The 26,134-nt window shown below is 39.4% G+C and overlaps 1 protein-coding gene across 1 annotated transcript in view; it reads right to left on the reverse strand.

Annotated features, from left to right (window-relative positions):
• The window catches only part of CARM1 (coactivator-associated arginine methyltransferase 1), a 52,739-nt gene that overhangs the window by 21,575 nt on the left and 5,030 nt on the right, over window positions 1-26,134 (reverse strand). Inside the window, exons 3-5 of the mRNA XM_009884320.1 lie at window positions 16,919-17,025; window positions 16,606-16,710; window positions 7,260-7,370 (exon numbers count right to left, since the gene is read on the reverse strand). Of these exons, the coding sequence (XP_009882622.1) occupies window positions 7,260-7,370; window positions 16,606-16,710; window positions 16,919-17,025 (323 nt within the window). The remainder of the gene's footprint in view (window positions 1-7,259; window positions 7,371-16,605; window positions 16,711-16,918; window positions 17,026-26,134) is intronic.

Consider the following 26,134-nt stretch of genomic DNA (forward strand, 5'->3'; position numbering starts at 1 on the left):
ATCTTTGTGCCCCTCGTCTGGACCCGCTCCAACAAGTCTATGTTCTTCTTATGTTGGGGACCCCAGAGCTGGATGCAGTACTCCAGGTGGGGTCTCACCAGTGTGGAGTAGAGGGGCAGAATCACCTCCCTCAACGTGCTGGCCACGCTTTGTTTTATGCTGTTCAGGATATAGTTGGCCTTCAGGGCTGTGAGTGCACATTGTCCAATTTTTCATCCACTGGTATCCTCAAGTCCTTCTCCATAGGGCTGCTCTCAAACCCTTCATCACCCAGCCTGTAGGAAGGGTTTCTTTAAGTATATAGGAGACAAAAGCAAAACTAAAGAAAATGTGGGCCTGCTGTTGAATGAGACAGGTACCTTCGTGACAGATGATGCAGAGAAGGTGGAGTTGCTAAATGCCTTCTTTGCTTCTGTCTTCACTGTTTGGGCCAGTCCTTGTGAGACCCAGACTTTGCAGGTAACAGAGAAAGTCTGGGGGAAGCAAGACTTTCCCTTGGTTGACAAGGACCAAGTTAGAGATCAGTTAGATAAACTGGATATACACAAGTCCACGGGGCCTGATGGGATGCACCCTCGAGTGCTGGGGGAAGTCATTGCTGGGCCGCTCTCCATCATCTTTGAAAGATCCTGGAGGACAGGTGAGGTGCCTGAGGACTGGAGGGTAGCCAATGTCACTCCAGTCTTCAAAAAGGGCAAGAAGGATCACCCAGGAAACTACAGGCTGGTCAGCCTCACCTCCATCCCTGGAAGGTGATGGAACAGCTTGTGCTGGGTGTCATCTCAAAGTACCTGGATGAAAAGAAGGTTATCAGAAGTAGTCAACATGGATTCACTAAGGGGAAGTCATGTCTGACTAAGCTGATAGCATTCTATCCAAGTAGATATAGTAGATATTCTATCTACTATGAAGTAACTAGATGGGTGGATGAGGGGAGGGCAGTGGATGTTGTCTACCTTGACTTCGGCAAGGCTTTCCACACTGTCTCCCACATCATCCTCACAGGTAATCTTAGGAAGTGTGGTTAGATGAATGGACAGCGGGGTGGATTGAGAACTGGCTGACAGATAGAGCTCAGAGGGTTGTGGTTAGTGGTGCAGAGTCTAGTTGGAGGTCAGTAACAAGTGGTGTCCAGCTGTCATATTCAAGCACAGTGGGGCCAGCCCTCTGGGGTTTTTTTGCTGAGAGAAGCAGGGCTTGCCTGAGTGTGCAGCAGTGAAGGACAGCTGGTCTACCTGGCTTGGAGGTAGTGTAAAGGCACTCTGGCTTCATGTTGTATTTCTCATCATTCTCTCTGCCTTGGCGACAGGCCATGCACCAGCAGGGGCTGGATTGCTGTGGTCATTTGGGCTGGTTAGAATCTGACAGGTCTGAAAACCTGTCATGCATTTACCCCATGCATTGGTACAGGTTAGGGGCTGACTTCCTGGAGAGCAGCTCTGTGGAAAGGGACCTGGGAGTCCTGGTGGACAACAGGATGATCATGAGGCAGCAATGTGCCCTGGTGGCCAAGAATGCCAATGGCATCCTGGGGTGCATCAAGAAGAGTGTGGCCAGCAAGTCGAGGGAGGTTATCCTCCCCCTGTACTCTGCCCTGGTGAGGCCACATCTGAAGTACTGTGTCCAGTTCTGGGCTCCCTGGTTCAAGAAGGACAGGGAACTGCTGGAGAGGCTCCAGCAAAGGGCTACGAAGATGATTAGGGGATTGGAACATCTTTCTTATGAGGAAAGGCTGAGGGACTTGGGTCTCTTTAGTCTAGAGAAAAGAAGATTGAGGGGGGATCTTATTAACGCTTACAAATACTTAAAGGGAGGGTGCCAGGGGGATGGGAGCAGTCTTTTTTCAGTGGTGCCCAGTGATAGGACGAGGGGTAATGGGCACAAGCTTGAACATAGGAAGTTCCACCTTAACATGAGGAGGAACTTCTTTACTTTGAGGGTAGTGAAGCACTGGCACAGACTGCCCACAAAGGTTGTGGAGTCTCCCACTCTGCAGACATTCAAAACCCACCTGGACGCTGTCCTGTGCAGCCTGTTGTAGGTGACCCTGCTCTGGCAGGAGGGTTGGACTAGATGATCTCCAGACGTCCCTTCCAACCCTGACTATTCTGTGATTCTGTGATTGCTCAAGTCAGGTGCAGGACTTTGCACTTGGCCTTGTGGAACTTCATTAGGTTCTCATGGGCCACTCCTCAAGCCTGTCGAGATGTCTCTGGATGGCACTGAAGCCTATCAGCGGCACCACACAGCTTGGTGACATCTGCAAACTTGCTGAGGTTGCGCTCAATCCCACTGCCCAGGTCACTGATAAAGATATTAAATAGTATTGGTCCCAGTAAAGACCCTTGGGGGACACCACGCTTTACTGGTTTCAACTTGGACACTGAGCAATTGAATGTAATTCTTTAGACGCAGCCATCCAGCCAATCCCTTATCCATTGAACACTCTGTCCATCAAACCTGTATCTCTCCAATTTAGAGGTAAGAATGTTGCAAGAAAGCTTGCTTTCTGGGCTGAAGAAATTTACTTGTAAAGCTCTCTACTTCTGTTATGTTGGTTCTGTTTTCACCAGATTCTAAGCAGCCAGTGCTGTGTTTTTTCTGAAGTGACAACCTAGTATTTACGTCTGTATTCAGCTTAACAGCTGAAATCCACCACCCACCTTCCCTGAGAGAGAAACCAGTACATTCTCAGGTTTTACACTGTTGCTTTTTGCAATGGCAACATATTCCAACTGTTTTGTTTTCCTTTTTGCACAGAATCATAGAATCATAGTATAGTTTGGGTTGGAAGGGACCTTTAAAGGTAATCTAGTCCACCCCCCACTGCAATCAGCAGTGATATCTTTACATAGACCAGGTTGCTCAGAGCCTCGACCAACCTGACCTTCAATGTTTCTAGGGGTGGGGCATCTACAACCTCTCTGGGCAACCTGTTCCAGTGTTTGACCACTCTCATCATAAGAAATGTCTTCCTTATATCTAGTCTGAATCTACCCTTTTTTAGTTTTTACCGTGTATTATCACCATACCATATAAACTCCACCCCACAGCATCTGACATACCAACCAGACAGCAGACAACTTACCACATCATCAAATACAGTTAAAGTCTTTTAATCTAAATAACAGAAAAAGCAAGCAGGTGCAGTTTATTTGTTTATTGCGCAGAAGACAGTAAGGTGCACACAAATATCACCTAAACACTACATAGCAAGTAACTACAGACATTACGGTGCTGAGACAGAATCTTTGCAAGATTGCCCCCAGTGCACACAAAATGCTTTTCTAAATTCCTGTACGTGTCTTGCAGGCAAACTCAGTCCACCCATACATAAACACCCTCACAAGAGTTGTAACACAGTCCACTCAAGGTTAATTGTCTTTCATTAAACTAATTCCCTCATGTTTGGCTATCGCAACAGATTAAATACCAGTCTTACATTAACAACTCACTATTTCAGTTCTGTATTATGACAGACAGACAGGTATGTTACCAGAAGTAATTACTTTTACTTTTAATGATCCCACCACCAGCTGACCTCCTCAATATAATCACATTTTCCTCATGCATAGTAGCTCGCTCTTTCTGTTTATCCAAGTGCTCTACATACACGTTTTTTCCCAGTCTGGTAATGTTAATGTTTCCCCTTGGTCCTAAATAAGCTGCTTAGAGTCACGTTTTCCGTTTAGACAAAGCAACTACCAGCACCAGTCACTTTCAGCTTTATTTCTCCTGCTCCTCACCATTATTTTTTTTTGGCAAAGGGTTTACTGCAATAGTGAAATTAGCAGATTGAGACTGCTTTCAGCTCACAACTCACACACACCCCCCACTGAAGAGCACTGGTTATCATTCACTCTACACAGTTTCTTCCCATTTACAAACTAGTTTGTTAGGAAAGATCTGTTTCAAATTTCTTTCTCTACCATGGACTGCACGTGGCAGGAGCCAGCTGCCAGCAGTTGTATATCCAAAATACAGAGTCACAGAACAGAAGAAAAACTGGTGCAGAATCATGATAAAGGTTCACAGGGTTTCTCTCTCCCCTGTTGAAGTTTTTGAAACAGGAAAAACAGATAGCCGGTAAAGCCTGGATACACAAATACCAGGCAGAAACTATTGTCTGTGTTAGTAAAAACCCAATATCCAATAGGTAGAGCATGATAATACACGGTACTGACATGGCAGTAAATAAAAGGTGACAATAATATTCAGAATTCCTTTAAGTGCTTTTCATTTCAGTGTCTGTAATAATGAGTTGCATTTTAAAATTATATATATTAGGAATTAATCTTTTGCTGTCATTTTTAGTTTAAATGCAAATAAAACTTGTGTAACATAAACCTGTATGAACTTCACTCGAATTACGTCAAACATATAGACAACCATAATAAAAAGGCTCAGATCTGTCTGGTTTTTCTGACCAGCTTAATGAGGCCATGGAACAAAATAGAAATGCAAGCATATTGCAAACGAATGAAAAAGCCACCCAGCTACTACACAGAACACTGACACAGACATGAGATATTCTCCAGTGAATACTTAAAATAAATGAGCGACCAAGCAACAGACAGTATATGTCCTAATACAGCAGCTGTTACGAATTTTCCCTCCAACACACTTTTCAGGTATTTTACCACTGCATTTCTGGACACAGTACAGTTTTCAGCACTGTCAAATAGACATCTGATTTCTGGTAATTGCATTGTAGTGCTAAATTTTTAATATCATTCTTTCAAAATAAACCTCCAACTTTAGGAGGAATTTACTGTAAACCCAACAAATCGCTCAATAAAAAGTATTACAACACTAATTTGCATTGTCCAAATATAATTTCTCCTCAGTCTGTGGTTCTGTATTCAAATGTTTTGTATCAGAAAAAAAAAAAAAGGAACAAGACTCGTTAATCTCACATTCAGAATTATTACACAGACCTGAAACAGATGAAAAATACAATAAATCCATACAGAAATGAGAAGAAAAAATGGGTGGAAAGTCATGCTCTTCTCATAATCCAGATACTTGATAAACCATACCCATGAAATCCCACTGTGAAATATTAAGAGATGACAAATAGTATACCTAAGGGTAAGCATCTTTATACTCAAGAAACTGAAATTCTTAAAAAGTATTATGTGTTAATAGATCAGCTGATCTGCAATAGAGTTCATGAGTGAACAAGTTTTCACAAGAAATTATCACTATAGAAGTCTATTATATTTCTTATGAAAACTCAGTCCCATTTAGGGAAGTAGAACGAGAAGGAAATGACCAAAAAATCTATGAATTGTTAGACTGAGAATCACAGTTTAGCCAGCATTCCCCAGTACCTACAGCTGCTTTAGGTTCTTTACTTCTCTTCATCAATCAAAGGTTCTTTAGTCCTCTTTATCAATCATAGTTTTAAGCAGTTTACTATTTCATCCACCCCAGGAGAAAAGTAATTAAATTTCTAAAACCAATGGATTAATGCCATTTCTCTACCAATAAGTTGCCAGATATATTGCTCACATTTACATTGCATGAAAGAATACACAATATTTGATAGACTATAGATGCAGCATGTGCCGTGTCACTAGTGATTTTGCTTACTTCTGACCAAACCTGTGACCAAAAGCTTAAAAAAAACATATACATTATACTCACTACTACACATTATACTACTACTAGGAAAAGCAAGTTCTCTTTTGCTCTTTTTATTATGTTTCCATAAACAAAACTTCTGCCTATCATGAAACAAAGATATTGTACAAAATCATATCTGTTTATAGCACCCTGTTTGAAATAAGAATGACCCTCCACCATTGCCTCTGAGAGATACCTTCCATACATTAACATTTTTAATGCTTTTAATAGGTCTTACAAAATGAGACATCAGAAAAAAATTCCTTTCGTTATGAAGAATCTTTCTAATTATTCAAATTATAATAAGAAAATATAAATGTTCTTTCAGTACATACATGCTAAGTTAGGCTAGTACCTTCTCACCAATTCCAAAAGTAACACATACATAATAAGAAAACATTTGTCAATAGCAACACAAGTAAGGCGGAAGTAGAAAATGACTGTATGAAACAACACTTTTGCTCAATCTAAGTTAATGCAAAATGTATATGGGGACATTATTGAATCCTGTGTTTAAGCTGGAATGAAAAATACAAAGAATTTATACATTAATAACTTCTTTTATCTGGAGAGAAACAAAAAAAGTCTAATATCCTAAACAGATAAGACCTAAACACATTATCTATATTTCCAATAGCAATGCTTTTCCTTCACAACGTTACACTTGATAATTGGTGTTCACGAGCCTGCACCACAAGCAAGGCTGGATTGCTGCGTCAGGACATCCAGAAGGAACTTTCACTGAACCACTGAATGTTCATTGTGTGGACTTAGAGGAACTAGCGATTCCTAATGTTGCTCATGAACATTTCTATTCTAGATGAGTAATTAAAAAAGAACAATTAACATCTAGATACTGCAAACTTTTTCTAGGTATGGGATGAAAAATCCTCCACTTCACCACTTTTCATGCTCTTCCACATTAAAACTATTTTTTAAATTCAGCTAGAGGTGATCAGTGTTGACAAAATTCACAACAATAATGCTCACACTTCTCCCCACACATTCGGACGTTCACTAAAATAAACACAGACTATGAGAAAAGACATGGAGATTTTTGCTGTTGCTGCTATTTAGGATTAGAACATCTATGGAAGTGAACTTCTTCTAAGGTATTTCATTATCAATACCACTTTCAATGCTTAAATGTTTTTTTTTTTTAATCATTCTAGAATGTTTAGTAAAAACAATGCCTGAAAAATATCTTTTAAAAGTGCATTCTTCGGACACGTCCTTTTTAAATCCTAAGAAAACATCTTGTAAGAAAGACCTAACTGATCACACTTAGCAGGAAACTAACTCAACTGCCTGATCACACAGATGTCATGAAAACAACATCTGGTTTGATTTTTTCTTCCCTTCTGAAAGTAAAAAGTATAATCACAGTTACAAGTCTTCACCATTTTTCACAGAAACAAGAATCGTATGGTTTATTTATTTGACACATTAGAACATCTAGAACACCTTTAAAAATTACCTTCCAAAAAGTGTTTCTCATTAGCGATCTGGCTTCTTAGAAAAAAAATCACACTGAAGCCTCCAGCATTAACCTTTTTGAGGCACAGTTGTAGATCTCTTAACATTTTTACTCTACACCATTCTAACACTTGGCTCAGGTGAAAACCACTTACCTCTGCATATTTTGCCATTGAACTGGCTTCAACTGCATAGACTTTTCTAGCTCCAGCCTGCACTGCAAAAAATGAAAGGATTCCTGATCCACAGCCAACATCTAGGACCACCTTGAAAACAAAAGGCAGACCAAAAGAAACAAAACAATCAAAAAGCCACTTCCTGACACCTTGTTAAGTAACTAAATTTTCATAGCTGTACCCTACATTTAGCAAGCCTAGCATTATGCAAAAATACTACTAATTTCACTTGGAAAAGTGAAAAGGCTTGTTAATGAAAAGTTTTAATGCCCTTAACCTTTATTTTAGCAGCAACAGCTTATTTTTAAAAGACTGTAGATTATTGTCATGTGTAAATATGTGGTTATGGTTTGGAGGTAATAGAATTTTGTAATACAATTTCTTTCGGAGAAAAATTTGAAAAACAAGCATAGTCTGAATAGTCTAGGGAGGAGGGAAGACACGACAATAATAATTCTTTGAAGGACTACAGAATTGTCCCTTTCTGAATGAAAAATCACTCCGTGATGTGGAAGTATCTCGGATAAAAAACCCGATGTATCTTGGTTCAAATATTGGTTCTGCTTGCTGACATTAGTATTAGACTTTTAATTCCACTGCTTGATGTGGTGTCTCTCAAGGGCCCTCAGTTAAACATAAATCCCAAAGCTTCATTTTCTCAATCAGTCAGCTGGCTCACTTGTTGCAAGCCAAAGCGTTGACTGAAATGTTTCAAAGGGTCAAAATTCTTGTTTCAGTGTATAGTGTAATGCAAAGCCAGCGACTGCCACAGTGGTCCAGACAAGCCTCTAGTTCCTAGCTTTGTTCTGTTGTGCTGGTCACTCAACCCTGCTGCAGAGGCATGAGTACCTGGAAAGAGAGCCTAACTGCTGAAGAAATGGTTAAGATGATGTGACTGATGTGACCTTCGATGCAAACCCCACTTTTATACTGCCCAACAGAATTAGGCTAATACCAGTACTTTGCTTCCCCAAAATTTTAATGCCAGCTTTGAGAAAAATCTCACAGAACTGCTCACCATTGGGGTTCCTCCTATGGGTTTGTGCTTGATTGAAAACAAGGATTGACAGGTTTTCTTGTCCCTGTAGCTGAAATTCTCATTAAATTCTGATCCAAGATATGAAACTCACAAGCCCGTTAGGTGATTTAACCCACCTGGAACTGGAACCTCCTAAGATTTCAAAGCACTTTAACCATGAAACTGAGCTACAGCTCTGATCCAATCTCAAGAGTCAAGAGCAGAGAAGCTTAAATATAATACAGATTCAGAGTAACACTGCACCTTAGTATACCACTAGCTACCCCTGTTCTTTATTGATTCTCTTCCCGTATGGTGCACATTGCTTACCAGCCTTTAAAAACACAAAAATAAAATTTTGTGTATTCAAACAAAATAGTTTTGACATATAAATAATCCCTTAGAATGAAGGGCACATTCCACTCCCCAAAAGTAACTTTACATGACATTTAGGTTATGTATTAAAGAATGCAGTCTAACACACATGGCCTGAATCTGTTGTAAATAATATGAACCTGTTACAGAAGTACTCCGCTACAAAAAAAAATTAACATTGCTTCTGATATTGCACATAGTCTTAGGTTTGGCACAGAAGCCAGAACCTTGCCTTTAATATTTTTCTTTCCTAGTGAAAGATTTTATTAAGCTAATTTTTTATATCACAGATGACAGTCTGTTACAGATCCAGTTTTGTTTCTATGCTTTGGCAGGTGTTAGAATATGCTCCTATGCCCACAAGAACCAGCTCTTCAGAACAGCAAGTGACAGTAAGTATCGGTTACATAAGTGAGGATGGAGACAATGACAAGTCAAGGCCAATTGCATTGAACCATAGCTCTGACAGAAGGTTTGGTAGGCTATTTCTCAATCCCCAATGGGAACCACAAATGGAATAATGCTTTCTGCCTGCATATGTGTGGGGACTGAGGCAAAAGAAGGGTTAAGTGTGGTAGAACTAATAGGGAGGAATAAGCAGCTACAGCACTGTTTTGGCAGACAAAGAAGTTGTGCGAAGCTACTCCCTAGATAAGGAGGTGCTGCTCACAGGGAAGAGGGATTCCCTTTTTGGTGGGAACATGATCCTTTAGAGCACACGATGGTGTAAACAAGTAAAGTAGAAAATCACTGGCCTTGGTAGAAAAGTATATAAAGAGCACACTTGCTTAATAAAAGAAGATTTTTGATCTGCATGCCGGAGTCCGTGTCTTTCCATCCGCCACACATATGTGTAATGTATAAGGAAGAGTCAACTGCTCGAGTTCAACTTAAAATATTCATTGGAGAAGTACAGCTTTTTGCACCAGACCTAGTTCTGATACCATTTCTTACACCATACCTATGTCTACGTCAGCAGGTGGTACAGCTATATTGGAACATTTTTTTGCTGGATTATTTACTAGCACTGGTCTGATTTTCTTCTAGCTTAGTCCAGTTCAGTTTCATCCATTAATCCAGCTTGCTTACTCTGAGACCATTCCACAACATGAACTGAAGCACCCTGAGTGGCTGTGATAGAAATCCACTTCAGAAACTCACTCCTGACCCACATTAAGACTCTAATGAAGACATAAATGAGCATTGCAAACTGAAGCAGCTGACACAGAGGTAGCATTTGTCCAGTAATTAGTGAAGCAAGGGGAAAAGGGGCTCCACAATCATACATAACACAGCATGGGAATTGCTGGAGGCTGCACAACAAGGCATAGGTATGCCCTGTAAGACTTCACAGAATTCACAGAATTGTTAGGGTTGGAAGGGACCTCTGGAGATCATCTAGTCCACCCCTCCTGCCAGAGCAGGGTCACCTACAGCACGTTACACAGGACAGCGTCCAGGCGGGTTTTGAAGGTCTCCAGAGTGGGAGACTCCACCACCTCTCTGGGCAGCCTGTTCCAGTGCTCCACTACCCTCAAAGTAAAGAAGTTCCTTCTCATGTTAAGATGGAACTTCCTATGTTCAAGTTTATGCCCATTACCCCTCGTCCTATCACTGGGCGCCACTGAAAAAAGACTACTCCCATCCCCCTGGCATCCTCCCATTAAGTATTTGTATGTATTAATAAGATCCCCCCTCAATCTTCTTTTCTCTAGACTAAAGAGACCCAAGTCCCTCAGCCTTTCCTCATAAGAAAGGTGCTCCAGTCCCCTAATCATCTTCGTTGCCCTTTGCTGGACCCTCTCCAGCAGTTCCCTGTCTTTCTTGACTTGCTACGTCAACAGCCCCTGGCACACCAGAGACCTTGATCCAGGACAGAACTTGTAAGGGGGGATGTTGCTGTGTGGGTGCTGGGCTGCACGGAATGGCTGATGGCTCTCCCTGAGGTCGGGATTGATGGTGACCTGTGGAGGCGGTGGGCTCTGACTGGGGAAAGCCACCAGGTATGAAGTGATGGGTGGAGAGAAGCAGACTGTGAACCACTGAGGAAGCTGAACAGGAGATAATCCGGATCTTCACAGACACTGTTTAGAGGCAAAAGACCTGAGCACCAACACCTGGATGTGCAACTGGTATCACAGACAGAAATTCAGCTTTTATGAGCACAGTACCTTCTTCGGGGATGAAGGCTGCTGGGGCCTTTAGGAACACCTAAGAAAATGGTGCAGGAGTATCTCTGCCACCAGTTTTCCAACCTTACAAGGAGGCCTGAAAAACTAGGTACCTGTTGTTGGACGTCATCATAGCCTGAAAAGAAGTGAAAGCATGAGGGGAAGTGTTCAGCAGACAGCATACTGGAGGGTTCCCGTGCACCCCTTCTAAAAGCAGCACGACAGGGGAGCCATCTGACATACACATACACAAGCACACACAGCATGGAAAACAAACATGAGGAATCTGAAGTCCACGCACAGATGCACAGCTTTCATTTCATAGGGATTACAGAGATACGGTGGGACAGCTTGCACAGCTAATGCTGCAATGGATGGCTACAGGCTGCCGAGGATAGTCTGGGAAAGTCAGAAGGAGCGGTTGTACCCTATGCAAAGAATGATTCAAGTGCATGGAGCTTTGGGAATAGGCGATGAGCTGGCTGAGAGCTCATGGGTAGGGATGAGAAGTCACAAGGTAGGGATACAGATATTATTGAGGCAGGGATGTGTTACAGACCACTTGATCAAGAACAGGAGGGAAACGATGCCCTCTGGAGGAAGCCTCATGATCACAGGCCCCACTACTTATTAGGAAATTCAACCACCCCAGTTCCAACTGGAAGGGTGGTATGGTGGGGCACAACCAATCCAGGGGATTTCTGGAGTGTCTTGATAATTTCCTGATAGTAGTGATCAATAAGCTGAGCAGAAGAGCTGTTCTACCGAATCTGCTGCTAACAGCCATTCCCAGCCTTTAGAGAGGGGATGACTGCTAGAAAGCAGCTTTGTAAAAAGATACTTAAGGGTTCTCCTGCTGGACAACAAGTTCAATACGAGTCAGACCTTGCAGCCAAGGACAACTGCATACCGGGCTGTATTAGCAAGAGTGCAACCAGCAGAGGTCAGGAAAACGCCATTTTTTAGATGATGTTTGGGGAACTCTGTCTAGTTTTGATCTCCCCAGCACAAGACAGACACTGACATACTGCAGCAAATCCCATGGAGGTCCACCAAGACAATTATGAGGCTGGAGGAGATGACATATGAAGAGAGGCTTGAGAGAAATCGATTTGTCTAGTTTTAAGAAGAGGAGAAAGGATAATGGGAGAGCTTATTTCTGTCTTTATCTGTGTAACGGGAGTTCAGAGAAAACTGAGACAGGCTCTTCTTGAAGGAGACACACAGTGATAGGACAAGAGGCAATGAACCCAAATCATTACACAAGAAATTCCAACAGATGTAGTAAAACTTTTTCACCGTGAGCATTGTCGGACAGTGGAACAGGTTGCCTACAGAGCCTGTTGCATCTCCATCCTTCGATCTTTTCAAAATGTAACTGGACAGACCTTAAGCAGTGTGGTCTAGTTAGCCCTGCTTTCAGTAGAGGTTTGGACTAGCGATGTTCACAGTTCTTTCTGACTTAAATTTCTTTAATCCAATGAACTTGCAATAGCACACCTTGCTCCCCAAATGGCATTGCTGTTATCGCTGGCATCTCCCACAGAAAGCTTTACTCCCTCTAGATAGGAAGAGCATCCTAACAGAGCTGCAAGAGCAGCCAATAAGACGAAGTGCTGTGAAATAATACATGGTACTAGTATGCTTCTTTCTGAAAAGTAGAATTTTCAAATAAATAATAGACAGATAGTTGTGTGATGATGATGTCATGCATATCAAGACGAAAGGTGGCAGACTGTATGCACTTCAGTATTTATTTTGGAATGTGAATGCAGCTACTTCAGCAATTATCAGAAATCAGAGTCAGCAATAACCTATACCTGCCCTCCTGACCACAGTTCAGTACTGCTCCTGCTTTCACCTACACAGATGAATAGCTTTCCTAATATGAATTTAATGGGAATTACTCACATGTGGAAATACACTTGTATGCTTGAGTACTTGCACAATTAAAGTCCTGAAAAGCACTTTTGAACAAAAGGGGTGGGGGGCAGAGGTCAAACAAGGAAGAGCAACAACAGGGTGAAGACATAAAGCTAAAAGCAAAAATGTTACATATCTACAATGACATTTATCATTCAAAATGACCATGTATCAGCAAGATTATATACAGAAAATATTCCTTTTTTTTTTTTTTTAGCATGTGTCTTTGACTGAACAATGAGAATGGTTCATTTGTGTGATCCTTCATCCAGGATCACTGGAGATACTCTAATTCTAATTGCTCTGCTTTTTAAGTAAACTACACATAAATAGATTACAAATGGAAAAATTCAAAAGGCTCAGAACCTAAGACTTATTTTCAAAAGAAGTAGAAATGTGTGAGCCTTTACTCAGTGGGAAACAGCATTATACACTGTTACAGTAAAATTTAGTTATGAGCATTTTTTCCATGCAATCAATTAAAACACTTTGAAGTCTCCCTTTGGGTCTATAACAATTCAAGATCTAAGACAGAGTTTTACTAAAAAAATTAGTGAAAGCTCTAAAGTGACTCCTTCTAAGAGTAAATATAAAGGAATATACGCCGGTAAGAATTAACATATTAATGTGAAGAATCCAGCCTCAAATTCATTAGTCTGAAATAGGAGTTCTTATTCTTTTAATCTTTAGTAGATATAAATGGTCAATCCAAGCAATATTCCCAGCTTGTCCTAAAGTAGCCTACCTCTAACAGTGTTTGAATTTATCACCAAGAACCCTCTCAAAGGGTCCAGAATTAATTTTGTCCAGCACAACCCAGATAACCAGTTGCACTTTCTCATACAGATATTTTATCAAAACCAAACAAAGCCTAGAATAAAAAAAAAATACTTTATCACCAGGTATCCCTTCACTACAGGCAAAAACGTTTGTATAATAAATCACTAGAGATTTAGGGAAGGAGGCAGCAAAGGTAAAGAAATACATTGAGGGGATGCACAGTAGGCAGGAAACAATAAGACAAATAGCAATTGAATAGAACTTTTTACAATAATGGAGGCATTAAAATAATTATGTCTTTTTTGCCTTTTTTATCTCCTCACTGCCATCATTAAATGTTTCTGCCTGCCTTATAGTTTCTGGATGTAGGATAAATAAAGTTGCGGTACTTCCAACAGATCAAGTCTCAGCACAATGGATTTCTCAGGTTCTTATGGGAAAGCATTTTGCTGCAATGTAGGTAGTTCAATTTTTTCAGCTACATTTATTCTGAAAATTGCCATTTCTCAACAGAATCAGTAAAAAGAGAGATCATTTTCTAGGTGGGTGGCCAACAACACCCAGCCTGTAATAGTCTTCCTACGAGGTATGCTGAAGAGAAGCCAAGGCACCTCCAACCGTTGGGAAAATAAATAAACCAAGAGCAAAAGCAAGCAAGCTGTACCGCTGAACAGCAGCAAGAGTTCCTACAGAGGCAGAGAGTATGCAAAACCTGAAATCCTTACTGCAGGCACAAAAATGGAACGGATATGTTACCTCCCCAATAAATCTGTCTTTTGCATTACAACATGAGAGCATGCTATTTGGCAGAAGCCAATGGCAAATAAAATCCTCTCTGCTGTTGAATTAAATAGGAGAGGAGGATTGTCTTAGGCCTGCAAGAAATTACAGAGACTGAAACCTATTTGCTTCTTTTCTGTCATACAAATAAATAGTTAAGTGCAGTCTTTAAAGAAGCACATTTTACCAGAGTTGCATGGCAAAGAAAAATTAGCAGTTGCACTTGAATTTATTACTGAACTTAATTAACAGTTAAAACATAACAATCTTAAAATGATTCAGATAAATTCCACACTTACAACTCTCCTCATTTTGCCCATAAATATGCTGCACATTTAAAGGAAAATGTTTTATTCAGTATTTGCTTATATGTTATTAAGGACTTTTCTGTGATGTAGTAAAGCCATTTGTGCTGGTGCGAGTTGAAGTCAGAGGCTCTTTTTAAAAGAAAGTGCACACAGAAAGATGAGAGAAAGGACAGAAGACAAAAAAAAAATACAAGGTAAAAAAAGATAATATTTGCATCTTCATTTTCTCCATCTTTTTTTGTTTGCAGCCTGCTGCTCAAACATCATAAACAGAGCTGTCTAATTTTTTTTGCTATTTTTTATTATTTTATTAAGAGAGGTGAGAAGTATCACAGCAAGATATGCAGATGACGCGACATCCAGTGATTAAAGAGTAGAAAGACCTAGCAAAGGTAGGCCACTGGACAATGGACAGACAAAGTAAACTCAGTGCTGATTAATACAACTTTGTGGAAAATACAAACTGTTCATGTACCATCCACGTTCTAAATGAATTGCCATCAACAGCAACAAAACCAAAGAGCCTAGGCACTAATATTATCAATTGCTTGGTGAAGATCAACACTCAGTGAACAGATGCAGTCCCAGGAAAAAAGGTCAAGAGTTATGAGAAGTACAGTAAAGAATAACTAGGAAGTTAGAATTCTGCAATATAAATCAATCATATGGCATTGTCTACACTACCATGCATAACTCCTGCCAATCCTTCTCAAAACAGGTGCTACAGAATTACTGGTTACACTGAGAAAGAGGGCAAGAACGGTAACGGGGCACGTGCAATTTCTTCATACAGAAAAGACAGAGAGAACTGAGAACAATGACCCCAGAAGCAACACTACATAAGAATAGACAACAAAAATTGACACAATGGAGGAACAATATAAAGGAAATTAGATCTTCAATCCTCCTTTGCCTCACAATATAAGAGCAAAATGACAGAATTAGAAAGCTGATAAATTAAAAATCTTTCTAAAGGACATACTTTTCCACATAACGTGATTATATTATGGAATTTGTTGCTGTATTAAGGGTGGAATCAGAGAAGAATGTGCATGGGCACTGGTCCTGGAGAGGGTCAGAAAGTCTCTAGTTAGTGTGACTAATTGCAATAGAAAAAAAAAAAAGTAAAAAGTCATTGTAAAATACATTAGTCCTATGCTTTGCATTTCAAGAAGCCTAAAAATTAGAAAACAACTTAATCTGTGGCTGGGAGGTAGACTATCCTAGATCTCCCCAGTGTAAGTTTTCTTTTGTCTTTTGCTGAAGTATCTGGTTTGGACAATGTGAGAGGCAGAGCACTAGATAAAGAAGTAATAATCTTTATTATATTCCTTACAGTAGTCTTCAAGATTTATACACTTATTTCAGAGATGAGTTGAGTTTGGCATCTGAAGTTTTAAGTTCCTTCATTGTTTCCAAATCTTTGTCTTGTAGAAATGGAGTCACAGCAGCCACATATGTGCTTGCTCACTTTGTAATGACTGTGGGGTGCAAAAACATTCCATGTATACCTCCATGAAAGAGACATAAACTGGAATACTTTTGCCGGTATTTGCAACAGACTATATGGCACAATAGCAAATACACAATCAACAGTTAAGATAAGGAAACTAATACTGTACAGGAGCTCCAAGATGCCAAATGGGAATGACAACAGCCTAAAATGTCAAGAAACATTTAAGTGTAGGTTCCCACATTGTCCACAGAAGACAGTAGATGGATTTGTAGCTCATGTTTGCATCCACGTTCAGTGCCAATCATCCTAACAATGTACGATCATCATCATGGACTTTGTTTCATGTGCTTGAGAATACTATTAATACTATAAAGCAAAAATGAATTAGTATATTCACACACAAAGTCCCAGGTGAGAAAAGGCTTCGGTTTGATCAGTGTTGTTTTACAGGGCAAGTTGACGTTTAGAGCCTAAGCAGCATACTGGAGCATTTAAGACTCTTAACAGAGCTTACCTTGTTTGTGAAATCTATGTAGTTTTGTAGGATAGCTCTGTGATAAGTGGCTGTCCTCACAAAATCCTGCATCATATTCTGTTGTTGAGACAGACAGCCATAAAACTAAAAGGAAAGGAGGAAAGGAAAAACAGAAAAAAAAGATAAAGGCCATTTTCTGTCAATCTTACCTTAAATTACTTGGTACTTAAATTCCCAAGGGCCTGATCACCCTCCAAATAAACCTAAGCTATCTTTCTAACTGACCTGGTGACTAAGGTCAAGCAAACAACAGTACCTTAGATTTCACAAACTTGCACTGAATTTTCGTTACCTGGAAATACTGAGCAGCGGATGCTTCATCTGTTCGCTGACTGAACACAGAATTATCCTTCTTTTGGCTACGGCATCTCTTCAATGCATTTGAAAATGTGTTGTATTCTGTAAAAGACAAACAGAAAAGACACAAAGGTAGCAAAACCCACAAGGATAGTAAATCAAGATAAACATCCAATGACGAGATAAGAATACATTCAGTCACACTTGAGACAAATGCTTCATTTGGCTTATGATGTTCATAAATACACAGTAAACAGTTCAAATGACATTAAACAGACAAGAGCTGTTGTCAAGACCTGGCCAGCAGTGAAAGTTGAGGAAGCACCTGGATGCATGCAACACGTTGTCAACGATTCTCCATTCAGGTTAGCTAACTCCTGCACCATCTGTGACGGTGAACTCTAACAGAGGAGTCGCTGAACATAAACCTCAACCTACTATTTCAAGTTAATCTACACTAACCCAAGCTCCACACAGAGAACCACCTAGAGTAATTGTGAAACACAAGGATTTGAGTGAGGAGGTTTACAATTTAAAATAAAACACTCAAATTTAATTGGCCTAAAAAGCCAGGCTGAGCACCATGCATCTTCCTTTAGAAGCAGCCTAGCTAAAAAGCTCAGTTATAGCCCTTTGTTTTTTGTAGACAAGATCACTTCTGACATTAGGTAAGTAACAGGAAAAATCATGTGGACCTAAAAAACAAATAAACAGTTCACAGAAGGGTTTTTGTCTCCATCTTTTATGGTCAAACCAACCCCCCAAGTAATTCCTTGATGTCCAAAAGAGAAGGACATGCCAGCAAGTGAAGGAAGTATCTAGACAAAGCACTATAAGGAAAAATTGTCAGGGGGGAAGCATAGATGACAACAAGAAAATCAAGGATGTAAGCCTTGCATCTTCTGTTCATACAAAGACAAGAGAAGACAGAGAAATCAGACTACGCCACATTCATAATTTGCTAAACCAGAGAGACAGGAAACTCCTACAACAGTTCACAGATTTTCAAATAAAAATAGCTATTGCCTAAAGCATGTAAGTGTGCACTGGGAAGTACATGCTAAGTGCTCTAATCATTTGGAGATAATTCAATAATTCAATACTTTGAATGGCCTTTGAAACAAAGGGTCTGAAGATTAAAGAAACAAATAATTAATAAACTTCTCAGTACAGTAACCAAGCAGAATTTTCCTCATCATTTCAGGAAATTTTGAAATCCTCAAACCAGGTATTTGGTTGCGCTGATTCTTTTCCACTGCAGAAAGCTGCATATCCAAAAGGGAAGAGATGTAAAAGATAGCAAGTGACTTTCGCTTTAGCTTTGGAAATCAGGACAAGCTCAGTTTCAGGCTGTTTGGGTATGAAAACAAAGACCAATGTTTACACAATCCAACATAAGCACGGTTGCTGCAAAGTAATCTTAATGGGCCAAAAATGTATTTTTGAGTAGGGTCTTGAGAGAAAGAGAGATCCTCCATAGGAAATGTTAAATTCTTGGGAAAAGTGTATAATAAAGACAGCAGAGAATTCAGCAAAAGCATCACAACTTGCTATTATTGTTATCCAAGCTTTCCAGTCTTTATTCAGCTAGAAATGACTAAAACTGGAAAACTGGATGGAAAAAGCTCCATCTTTGGGGCAGTCATTCAGTGTTTCACTGTAAGAATGTCACACTGAAATTGTGACAGACAGCCATACTTCCTCAGAGACGTCCAAACCAATTGAGGGCACAGCCCCTTGAACCTCCAGGCTACCCAACATAACAAAGTCCACTTGCGAGCATACAGAGTTCAAGCCATTTCTCCAAGTTGAAATTGTAAGGTGTCTAATGAATGCAATTAAATCATTCTGTTGAAAGTCTGGAACAATAGCTCTAAGAAGCATCACAGCATTAGTTTGCTATGAATGAACAGGTCAGTTTAACCTTACTCCAGCAGAAGACTGTAAGGGTGGCAGAAATTGTAAAACACAACTCACCATCTTACTCAAATACACTTCACCTGCTGAGGAAATCTGCCAGAGAGCTGATCTGTTGCCACTCTGTGGAATACTCCCATGTAATTTCCAGCTGGGAGAAAGTCAAACTTTGTTACTTCTGGCCTGTCAGCTCCAGTGGGAAGAAGATACCACATTTGACATCTGAATTTGGGGTGATATGGGGGTCTCAAAATAATTAAATTTTTCTGGAAGTAATTGTAAACTACCATGAAAATGTACAAATGCCATCAACATGCCCTTTTCACTCCCACACAGGGATGGTGGTGAGAATGAAAGAGTAAGTGACTCTATGGTGACAATTAAGAGTGGCCCAAATGACAGACAATGCCAATTTTCTTCTGGAAGATGCAGAAATTGGCTTAAAACAGATCAGTCCCTCTGTTTTCTGCATGAAGACACAATGACAGAAAAAAGTCAGACATAGGACAGCAGAGATTTTTTTTCCAGGCAACCACCCTTTCCCCCTCCCCCTGCATCTGAAGGCAAGAGATGATGCTACAGATTTGGTGACATGCTTGACTCCTTCCTTTTCTAGTCACTCTTCACACGTTACTTTCATACCTCTGCAGAGACTTTTTGGTAGCTCAGAAGAACATCACAGGTGTCTTTGGCATCCAGGAATGAGAGTGGATTTCAAAACTACAACACTGTAAGAAAAACTGGAAAAGCTTGCCTAGAGAGGTTATGCTGTAGAAGTTCACCTTGGAAGTTTTCAAAACATAACTGTACAAAGCCCTGAGCAACCTGGGGCTGAGCCTGCTTTGCAAAGGAGGCTTGACCAGATGACCATATGAGTTCTCTTCCAATTGAATTATTCTTTGATTTTATTAAAAAAACTATGATATCCTTGCGATACAGTACTTCTTCATATGCAAATAAGATGTTTGTTGCCAGAGATCTCCAGAGTGCTGTCAAATTACAAAACTAGTACTCACTGAATTGAAGGGTACACCAAAACACAAAGAAAGAACGAGAGGTTGATGTAGTTCCTCCAGTGTCTTTCATAATGGACATCAGATGCCCTTTAAGTTTTCCTAACACAGTACTTGCAAGATCACAAAAGGCTCTGGCAGACTACAGAGGAAAAAAGCGTCTCATTTCATTCATCAACCTCAAGAAAAATACAGAATTAAAATCTTCTGTCAGTAAAGATTCAGCAATAAAAATAAGAACAGCAGTAGATCTAATACATCTCAACGTTTTCACAAACTTTAAATCCCAAATCCACATTCTACACTTTCATTAGTGGCTAGCACTGTAAGAAAGAACATCTGAGCATAAAAATAGAAATATACGTTCAGTTGCTTTGGTTGGATGGGAAGTGAAAAATACACTCTAGTGGGAAAAAAACAACAGCAACCAAGAGCACTGGTTTACAACTTATCCATGAAAATGATTCCACCTTTGAGAAATCCTAATAGCCTTGTCTGATCCTGCACTGATTAAATATAGTGTGAAAAGTCCCCTTACAGCATGAATTTGCTCCCCTTTTCCTCATCTGTTCAGTGGATGTTAGTTTATCTTCAACATTTATAAAACAAACATTCACCAAAAATCTTTTACTTGCTTCTACTGACTATTTGAGGGAAATGATAGCTAAGCAACCACAAACTAAAGACCAGGTTGTAAGGAAGGAATTACTGTTGCAGATGTGAATTTGGGATTTTGTTTTTCTTTTGAATTCAAACAGTCAAAGCATTCCAAAGGGAAATCTCTTAGGGAATGCAAATTGCATAGGAATTATTCATAACAGTTGCTACCAGTTTCAAATATTGTCTGAGAGTTCAGATACACACATTTATGTGACAGGGCAAAGTGCCAAATAATAAATCTTTACCATCTAATATAGAAAAATTGAATTATTGTGAACACTCTGCATGTGACACAGACACAAGAAATAAATTCAAAAGTGAGACATGATGAAGCTTTAAGAAATTCTCCCAAATACGAACCCCCGACTAAAGGGGTTTGTCTTTCCTTAGCATGGACAAGGAACACCATGTTTCTTCCTTTTGTAGACTGTCCTGGAAGAAAGAAGGAAATCTATCTCAAGTCCATTTTCTATATCCAGCAAGTCTATTTTCTACATTCCACAACAACTTACAATAGCCTGTCTTCTCTCCATTTGCTTCCGCATGCAAATACACTACACTATTTCCTTCCTGTCTGTCAACCTGCTTGTGATATGGCTTTATCTGCATATTGATCAAGGTCCTTAAAATCAAATTTAATTTTGATCTTCCTAAGAATCTAGGAATTTAATTTGCCATACGTAGAAATATATCCAGAACTGATCCTGGCTTTTATGAAAGCTCAGTTTTCTTTTTATTTAAAGTAGGGGACCAGAAAACAGTTTGGCTTACTGGCTGGCTAGAATACTGGTGGATCATGTACTTTGGAAGTCTTTATTTTTCAACCAGGAGTCAACCATACAGAACTGAAAGTCCGTAAAATATTCTCCAAGAACAGCCGAAGAATATCTTTTGTTAAACCCCAGCCCTATATTCTTCACCTCCCATTCTATACATCTTTTCCTTTGCTGCCGTAAAGAATTGATTTTCTCCTTTCAGGGAACAAACAGGTGGACTCTTCAGATCTTCTACCACCTTTTCAAAAGCAAACTCAAGTATAATGCTTTTTCACTGAAGAGTGTTGCCTAGTAATCTGAGTGTAGTGCTTAAAATATCACCCCTTCAAGAGTCTTCTATCCAGTCCTGAGAGATTCCTTCTATTACCTTGAGCAAATTCTGCAGGTGTTTTGCCTGTTCGTTCATTTATAAAGAAAAGGTCCTGCTTGCTTACAAAATTTTCTGGGTTATCAGGAGTTATACTTAAACAAAAATTAATCTGGCCTGTAAAATCCAAAATTAATGTGCTTGGGAGGAAGGGAGGGCACAAGTGCTTCTTGATAAAGTGCTTCTTTACACTAGCACCTTCTTTCACCCTCAAAACTCTTTCTTTTGCTTTATGCTCTGAAAAAAATGGTAATTGGGAAGATGGCCATGACTCTTCTTGAAGGGTTATGGCTGTCTTCAGAGAAGTATCTTACAACTTTCACTGACTGAAAAACAAATCCTCACGCCCCCACCACCCTAATCTCTTAAATCAATCTAAAGTTTTCCACTAGCAGGATGAAAAAACCCTTGAAACTTTACAAGTGTTTTTAACACTTGTAAATTTACAAGCCATGTTCCAAGACTGGCAAATTAATGAATCAAGGCTTTAATCTCCTCCAACAAGAATGACCTGATGCTCTTGAGGACAGAGGTAAGCAGACATTTACTGCATTCAATCTATACCTTTTCAGTACCTCAAACCCCTATTCAACTCAAAACTCTCCCAAAACCCACAGATGTTTCTGTCTGAAGGAGCCTCATCTGGATGTTGCTCTGAACACACTGGAAAATATTGGAATGAAGACCACTATGAGTATGAAGCCTAATCTAGTTTATTAGCTAATCTGGACACTAGTTTATTTCCAGCACAGTGGAACAGGCTGTAAAACTTGCCAAAGGGCTGGATGCATCTAAAAGACCTGAAGTCACTGTAAGTACAACACAGCACTTAAATCTGTGCTTTTATCTGATGATGCAAACTGTTTTTTAAACACCTGTTATTTTTAACTGGATCCTTAAACTCTTCGATGTGAGCTGAAGCTTGTGTTCTCTGGTCCATAACACACACAAAAAGAATTAAATCCAGCGAGTCAAACTGTCTCTGGTTTAAAAGTAAAAAAATATCTTGGAAAATTATTTAAATTCATTAGGCACTCTTCAGTAACTGCCTATGTCTCAGTCTCTTACTTCACAACAACTAAATCTCCTTCCACTAAGGGGTACGCTTCCTCACATTTATTGTACATCATGTGATAAAAACGTTCATGCAGGCAGCTACCAGGAAACTGTAAAAAAAAGCCTAGTTCACATCCTAATGTACCACATAATAAACACTTATTTGGAGCAAAACTCATCTTACAGAATCAGTTATTTGTTTTCAGAAGAAAAGAGTCAGTTTCTCCTTTTTTCTTAGCCACTGAGAAGGCAAGGAAAACTCCCACTATTGTGTGCTGAAGTGCTTTCACAAAGATCTTGTTGAGGAAATTAAAAAAAAAATTCCTCTGCAAATAATTTCAAAGAACATAAAAAATGTAACTCTCAGACATTTTCTTTGAAAGCCAAGCTTGTCAGGATCCTCATTTATTTCTCATTTATTCCCCTTTTTTTTCCAAACAAAATCTGAAAACAGAAATTAATTGGAAAACTTTTACCTTAACAGAAAGCTGTATCTCACTGAAAAACTGAGGCATTTGGCTATAAAATTTTGATTAGCTGTGCACCTCAGCTAACTAAGATTTGCTGTTGGACATCAAACCCATGCTAATCTGTTATATAGTTTGGTAACTTGTGAGATATTGTGTGTGTATTACTGCACTGACAGCCTAAAAACTGAACTGTGTAGAAACAGAATAAAGGCCAGCTAAAACTGATTTCGATGATCAAAGATAGCAGGAACGCGCTTCCAAAAAGCCCTGCTTCTGGTGCCTCTTTTGCACTACTCCCTTCCCAAAAAGGAGAGCAGAAGCCCCAGGCCCCTGTAGCACTTCCCGCAGGCACTTTCATACCCTATTCCTGGTAAATCGTCACTCAAATGGTTGCACTCTGCAGCAGAACTTCTGTACTGATTTCTCATAACAAAATGCGTATCCTCAAAGCAGAAGACACAGACACACAAACACAAGCTATTAACATAGTGCACCTCAGCCATCTGTTCAAAACAGATGGAGTCTCTCACTACTCCAAAGGGGAAGAGGGCGGAAAAGGAACACAAAAAAAAAAAGAGCCTCCAGTAATAAACCTGGTTAGTTGTTGGGGGAGAAAGGAAAAAAAAGTAAACCAACATACACAGAATAAGGGAAAGAAAACTCAGTGGGGACTAAAAACCCATAAACTTCATGCAGCAGAAATCCAAAATAATGCTACTTGCAATAAGTCATTAAATAAATATATTTTACCAACAGCTGTTAGATTTTCTGATCTCAGGAGACTGGCATAACAGCCATGGAGAAGCACCACTCACATTATTTTGCATTATCTGCTGCAGGCTACTATTAAAATGCAGTACCTACATTAAGCATTAAATTTGGCCCATAACTGATGAGAGGTGTACAGTCCACATTTGAAAAAACGAATGGAAGTAAGTCCATAACTTACCACAAGACTGTATCAAATGATCAGACAGGTCAGGCTGTCTGCGATTAACATGTGGAACAGAGGCTTCCACTTGGAACAAGAGAATTGCAAAATACTCAAATAATAAAATGCCTGCTTTGCAAAAAAGTGAAACATGCAGTAAAAATATAGTAAGCTTATCATGGCCAGATTATTATCCAAGATGTCTGAGGGTGGCATATTATTTCCAAATGAGAAAGAAAATTTTTTTGTTTCTATTCAGTTGTATTCAGTAGGTATTAGACATCAGAAATTAACAGTGACACCTATTACAAGTACCCTAGTAAAATACAAACCGCATACACCTCACAGACTCAAAAGAAAAAGCTCCCAGAAATCCTTGGGTTTACACCAGTTTGACAGTATTTATCCAAAATATTTTTCTCTTTATGTCATACCTTTCAACCAATTACACAGCTTTTCATTGCCATAAACACAGCAGATTAGACTAATGGGATTCTATTCATTTTAAGAACTCATTTACTAATACTTCAGTCAGCATCAGATCATTTTGTTGCAAACATTACTGAATATTAAATCACAGTTAGCAGACTAGGTCACTTGTCACAGTGCTACTTCATAAGTGAATTTCTGCAGCCTTCTTTCAAACTTTTTTTATGAGTCTGGATTTGTGCAACAGGAATGATTTTGTCCCAAACACACTACTGGGTGAATCATTTCAAGTGTCGGTACAGAAGAACTAGACGCTTAGAAATTCAGTCAATAAGCACTTCATCGGCACAGAGGGGACTCAATCAGTTGTGCATTTTTACAGGAAACTTGATGGATGGCCTTGTGTCATTCCACACCAGGAAATGGAAGTCACATGTTCCAACACTCATTATTAAGTTTCCTAAGTCATACTTTTCCCAAAGCAAAAACCTTTCTATTTTTAGCACCAATATGCTTCCTTTGGTAAGTAGAAAGCAAAATACTGTATCACCTCCAAGCTAAACATCCTAACTAAAATTGATAGAAATAGAAAATTGCACCCATTAGTAAGTGATTCACATTAATATAAAACAAAAATGAAGCCAAATTGATAAAGCAGTCAGTTACCATCAAGAATATTAAAGGAGTACCTTTAATTTCAAGCTGCAACTGCACTCCAAAGCAATGTGAACGAGCAGATGTGAAACCTTCCCCCACTGTGTCAATCCCACACTAAAAACGTTACCAAAAGAATAGTCATGATTTGTAAAATGGCATTATAAAGTATCTAAATATAAAAGTTTCATTTTCTTCAGAACAGTCATTACACTTGTGTTAGACAAGAGAGAGAAATAGGTTTTTAAACTGTACTCAAATTTACATAAAGGTTGTACAAATTATTGTCATACTGCAAAACTTTCGAAGTTAAACCATACTTTCAGAACTATTAAACTAAGAAGCATTAGATCCTTTCTTTCATTCTTCCTCAAAAGAATGGATGATTTTTATGTAAACAAGCTTCCTCAGATTACAAATTACACTTTAATGAAGGAAGATTATTTGGCTCAGTACAGTATAATTGGATGAAATGGAAGTATTGAGATGGATATGGTTGATGCAGGTGGTTCACCAGTGTCTTCTAGTTTTAATTAGCGAGAATGCTGAAAGTCCTGGTACATAAAAAATCTAGCAGTGATTAGCAAGAGTCTCTTCTGAACTGGTGTCCACAGACATGCCTCACATGAAACCGCTGTCTGTTAGCACTGATTTAGTGGCTATTAATTTTCAAAATACTGCCAACATTTTCTAAGACATACTTTGCTTCACAGGAATGAAGTACTGTCTGTTTTAAACAATTATCCACCCATGCACCCCCAATCTCTTCCACTCTTACCAAAACACAAGACATAAGAACTAAAGGGATTTTTAAACACTCTGAATGATTGGACAAATTCCCAGTACAAGCATGTTGCCACTTCAACACAGAACTGACACTGCAATATTGTAACTTATGGGCAAGCAGATACGGTATTATTGAGATCTAGCAGATAGGA

Source organism: Charadrius vociferus, unplaced genomic scaffold (assembly GCF_000708025.1).
Source record: "Charadrius vociferus isolate BGI_N301 unplaced genomic scaffold, ASM70802v2 scaffold183, whole genome shotgun sequence".
NCBI classification, from domain to species: Eukaryota; Metazoa; Chordata; class Aves; order Charadriiformes; family Charadriidae; genus Charadrius; species Charadrius vociferus.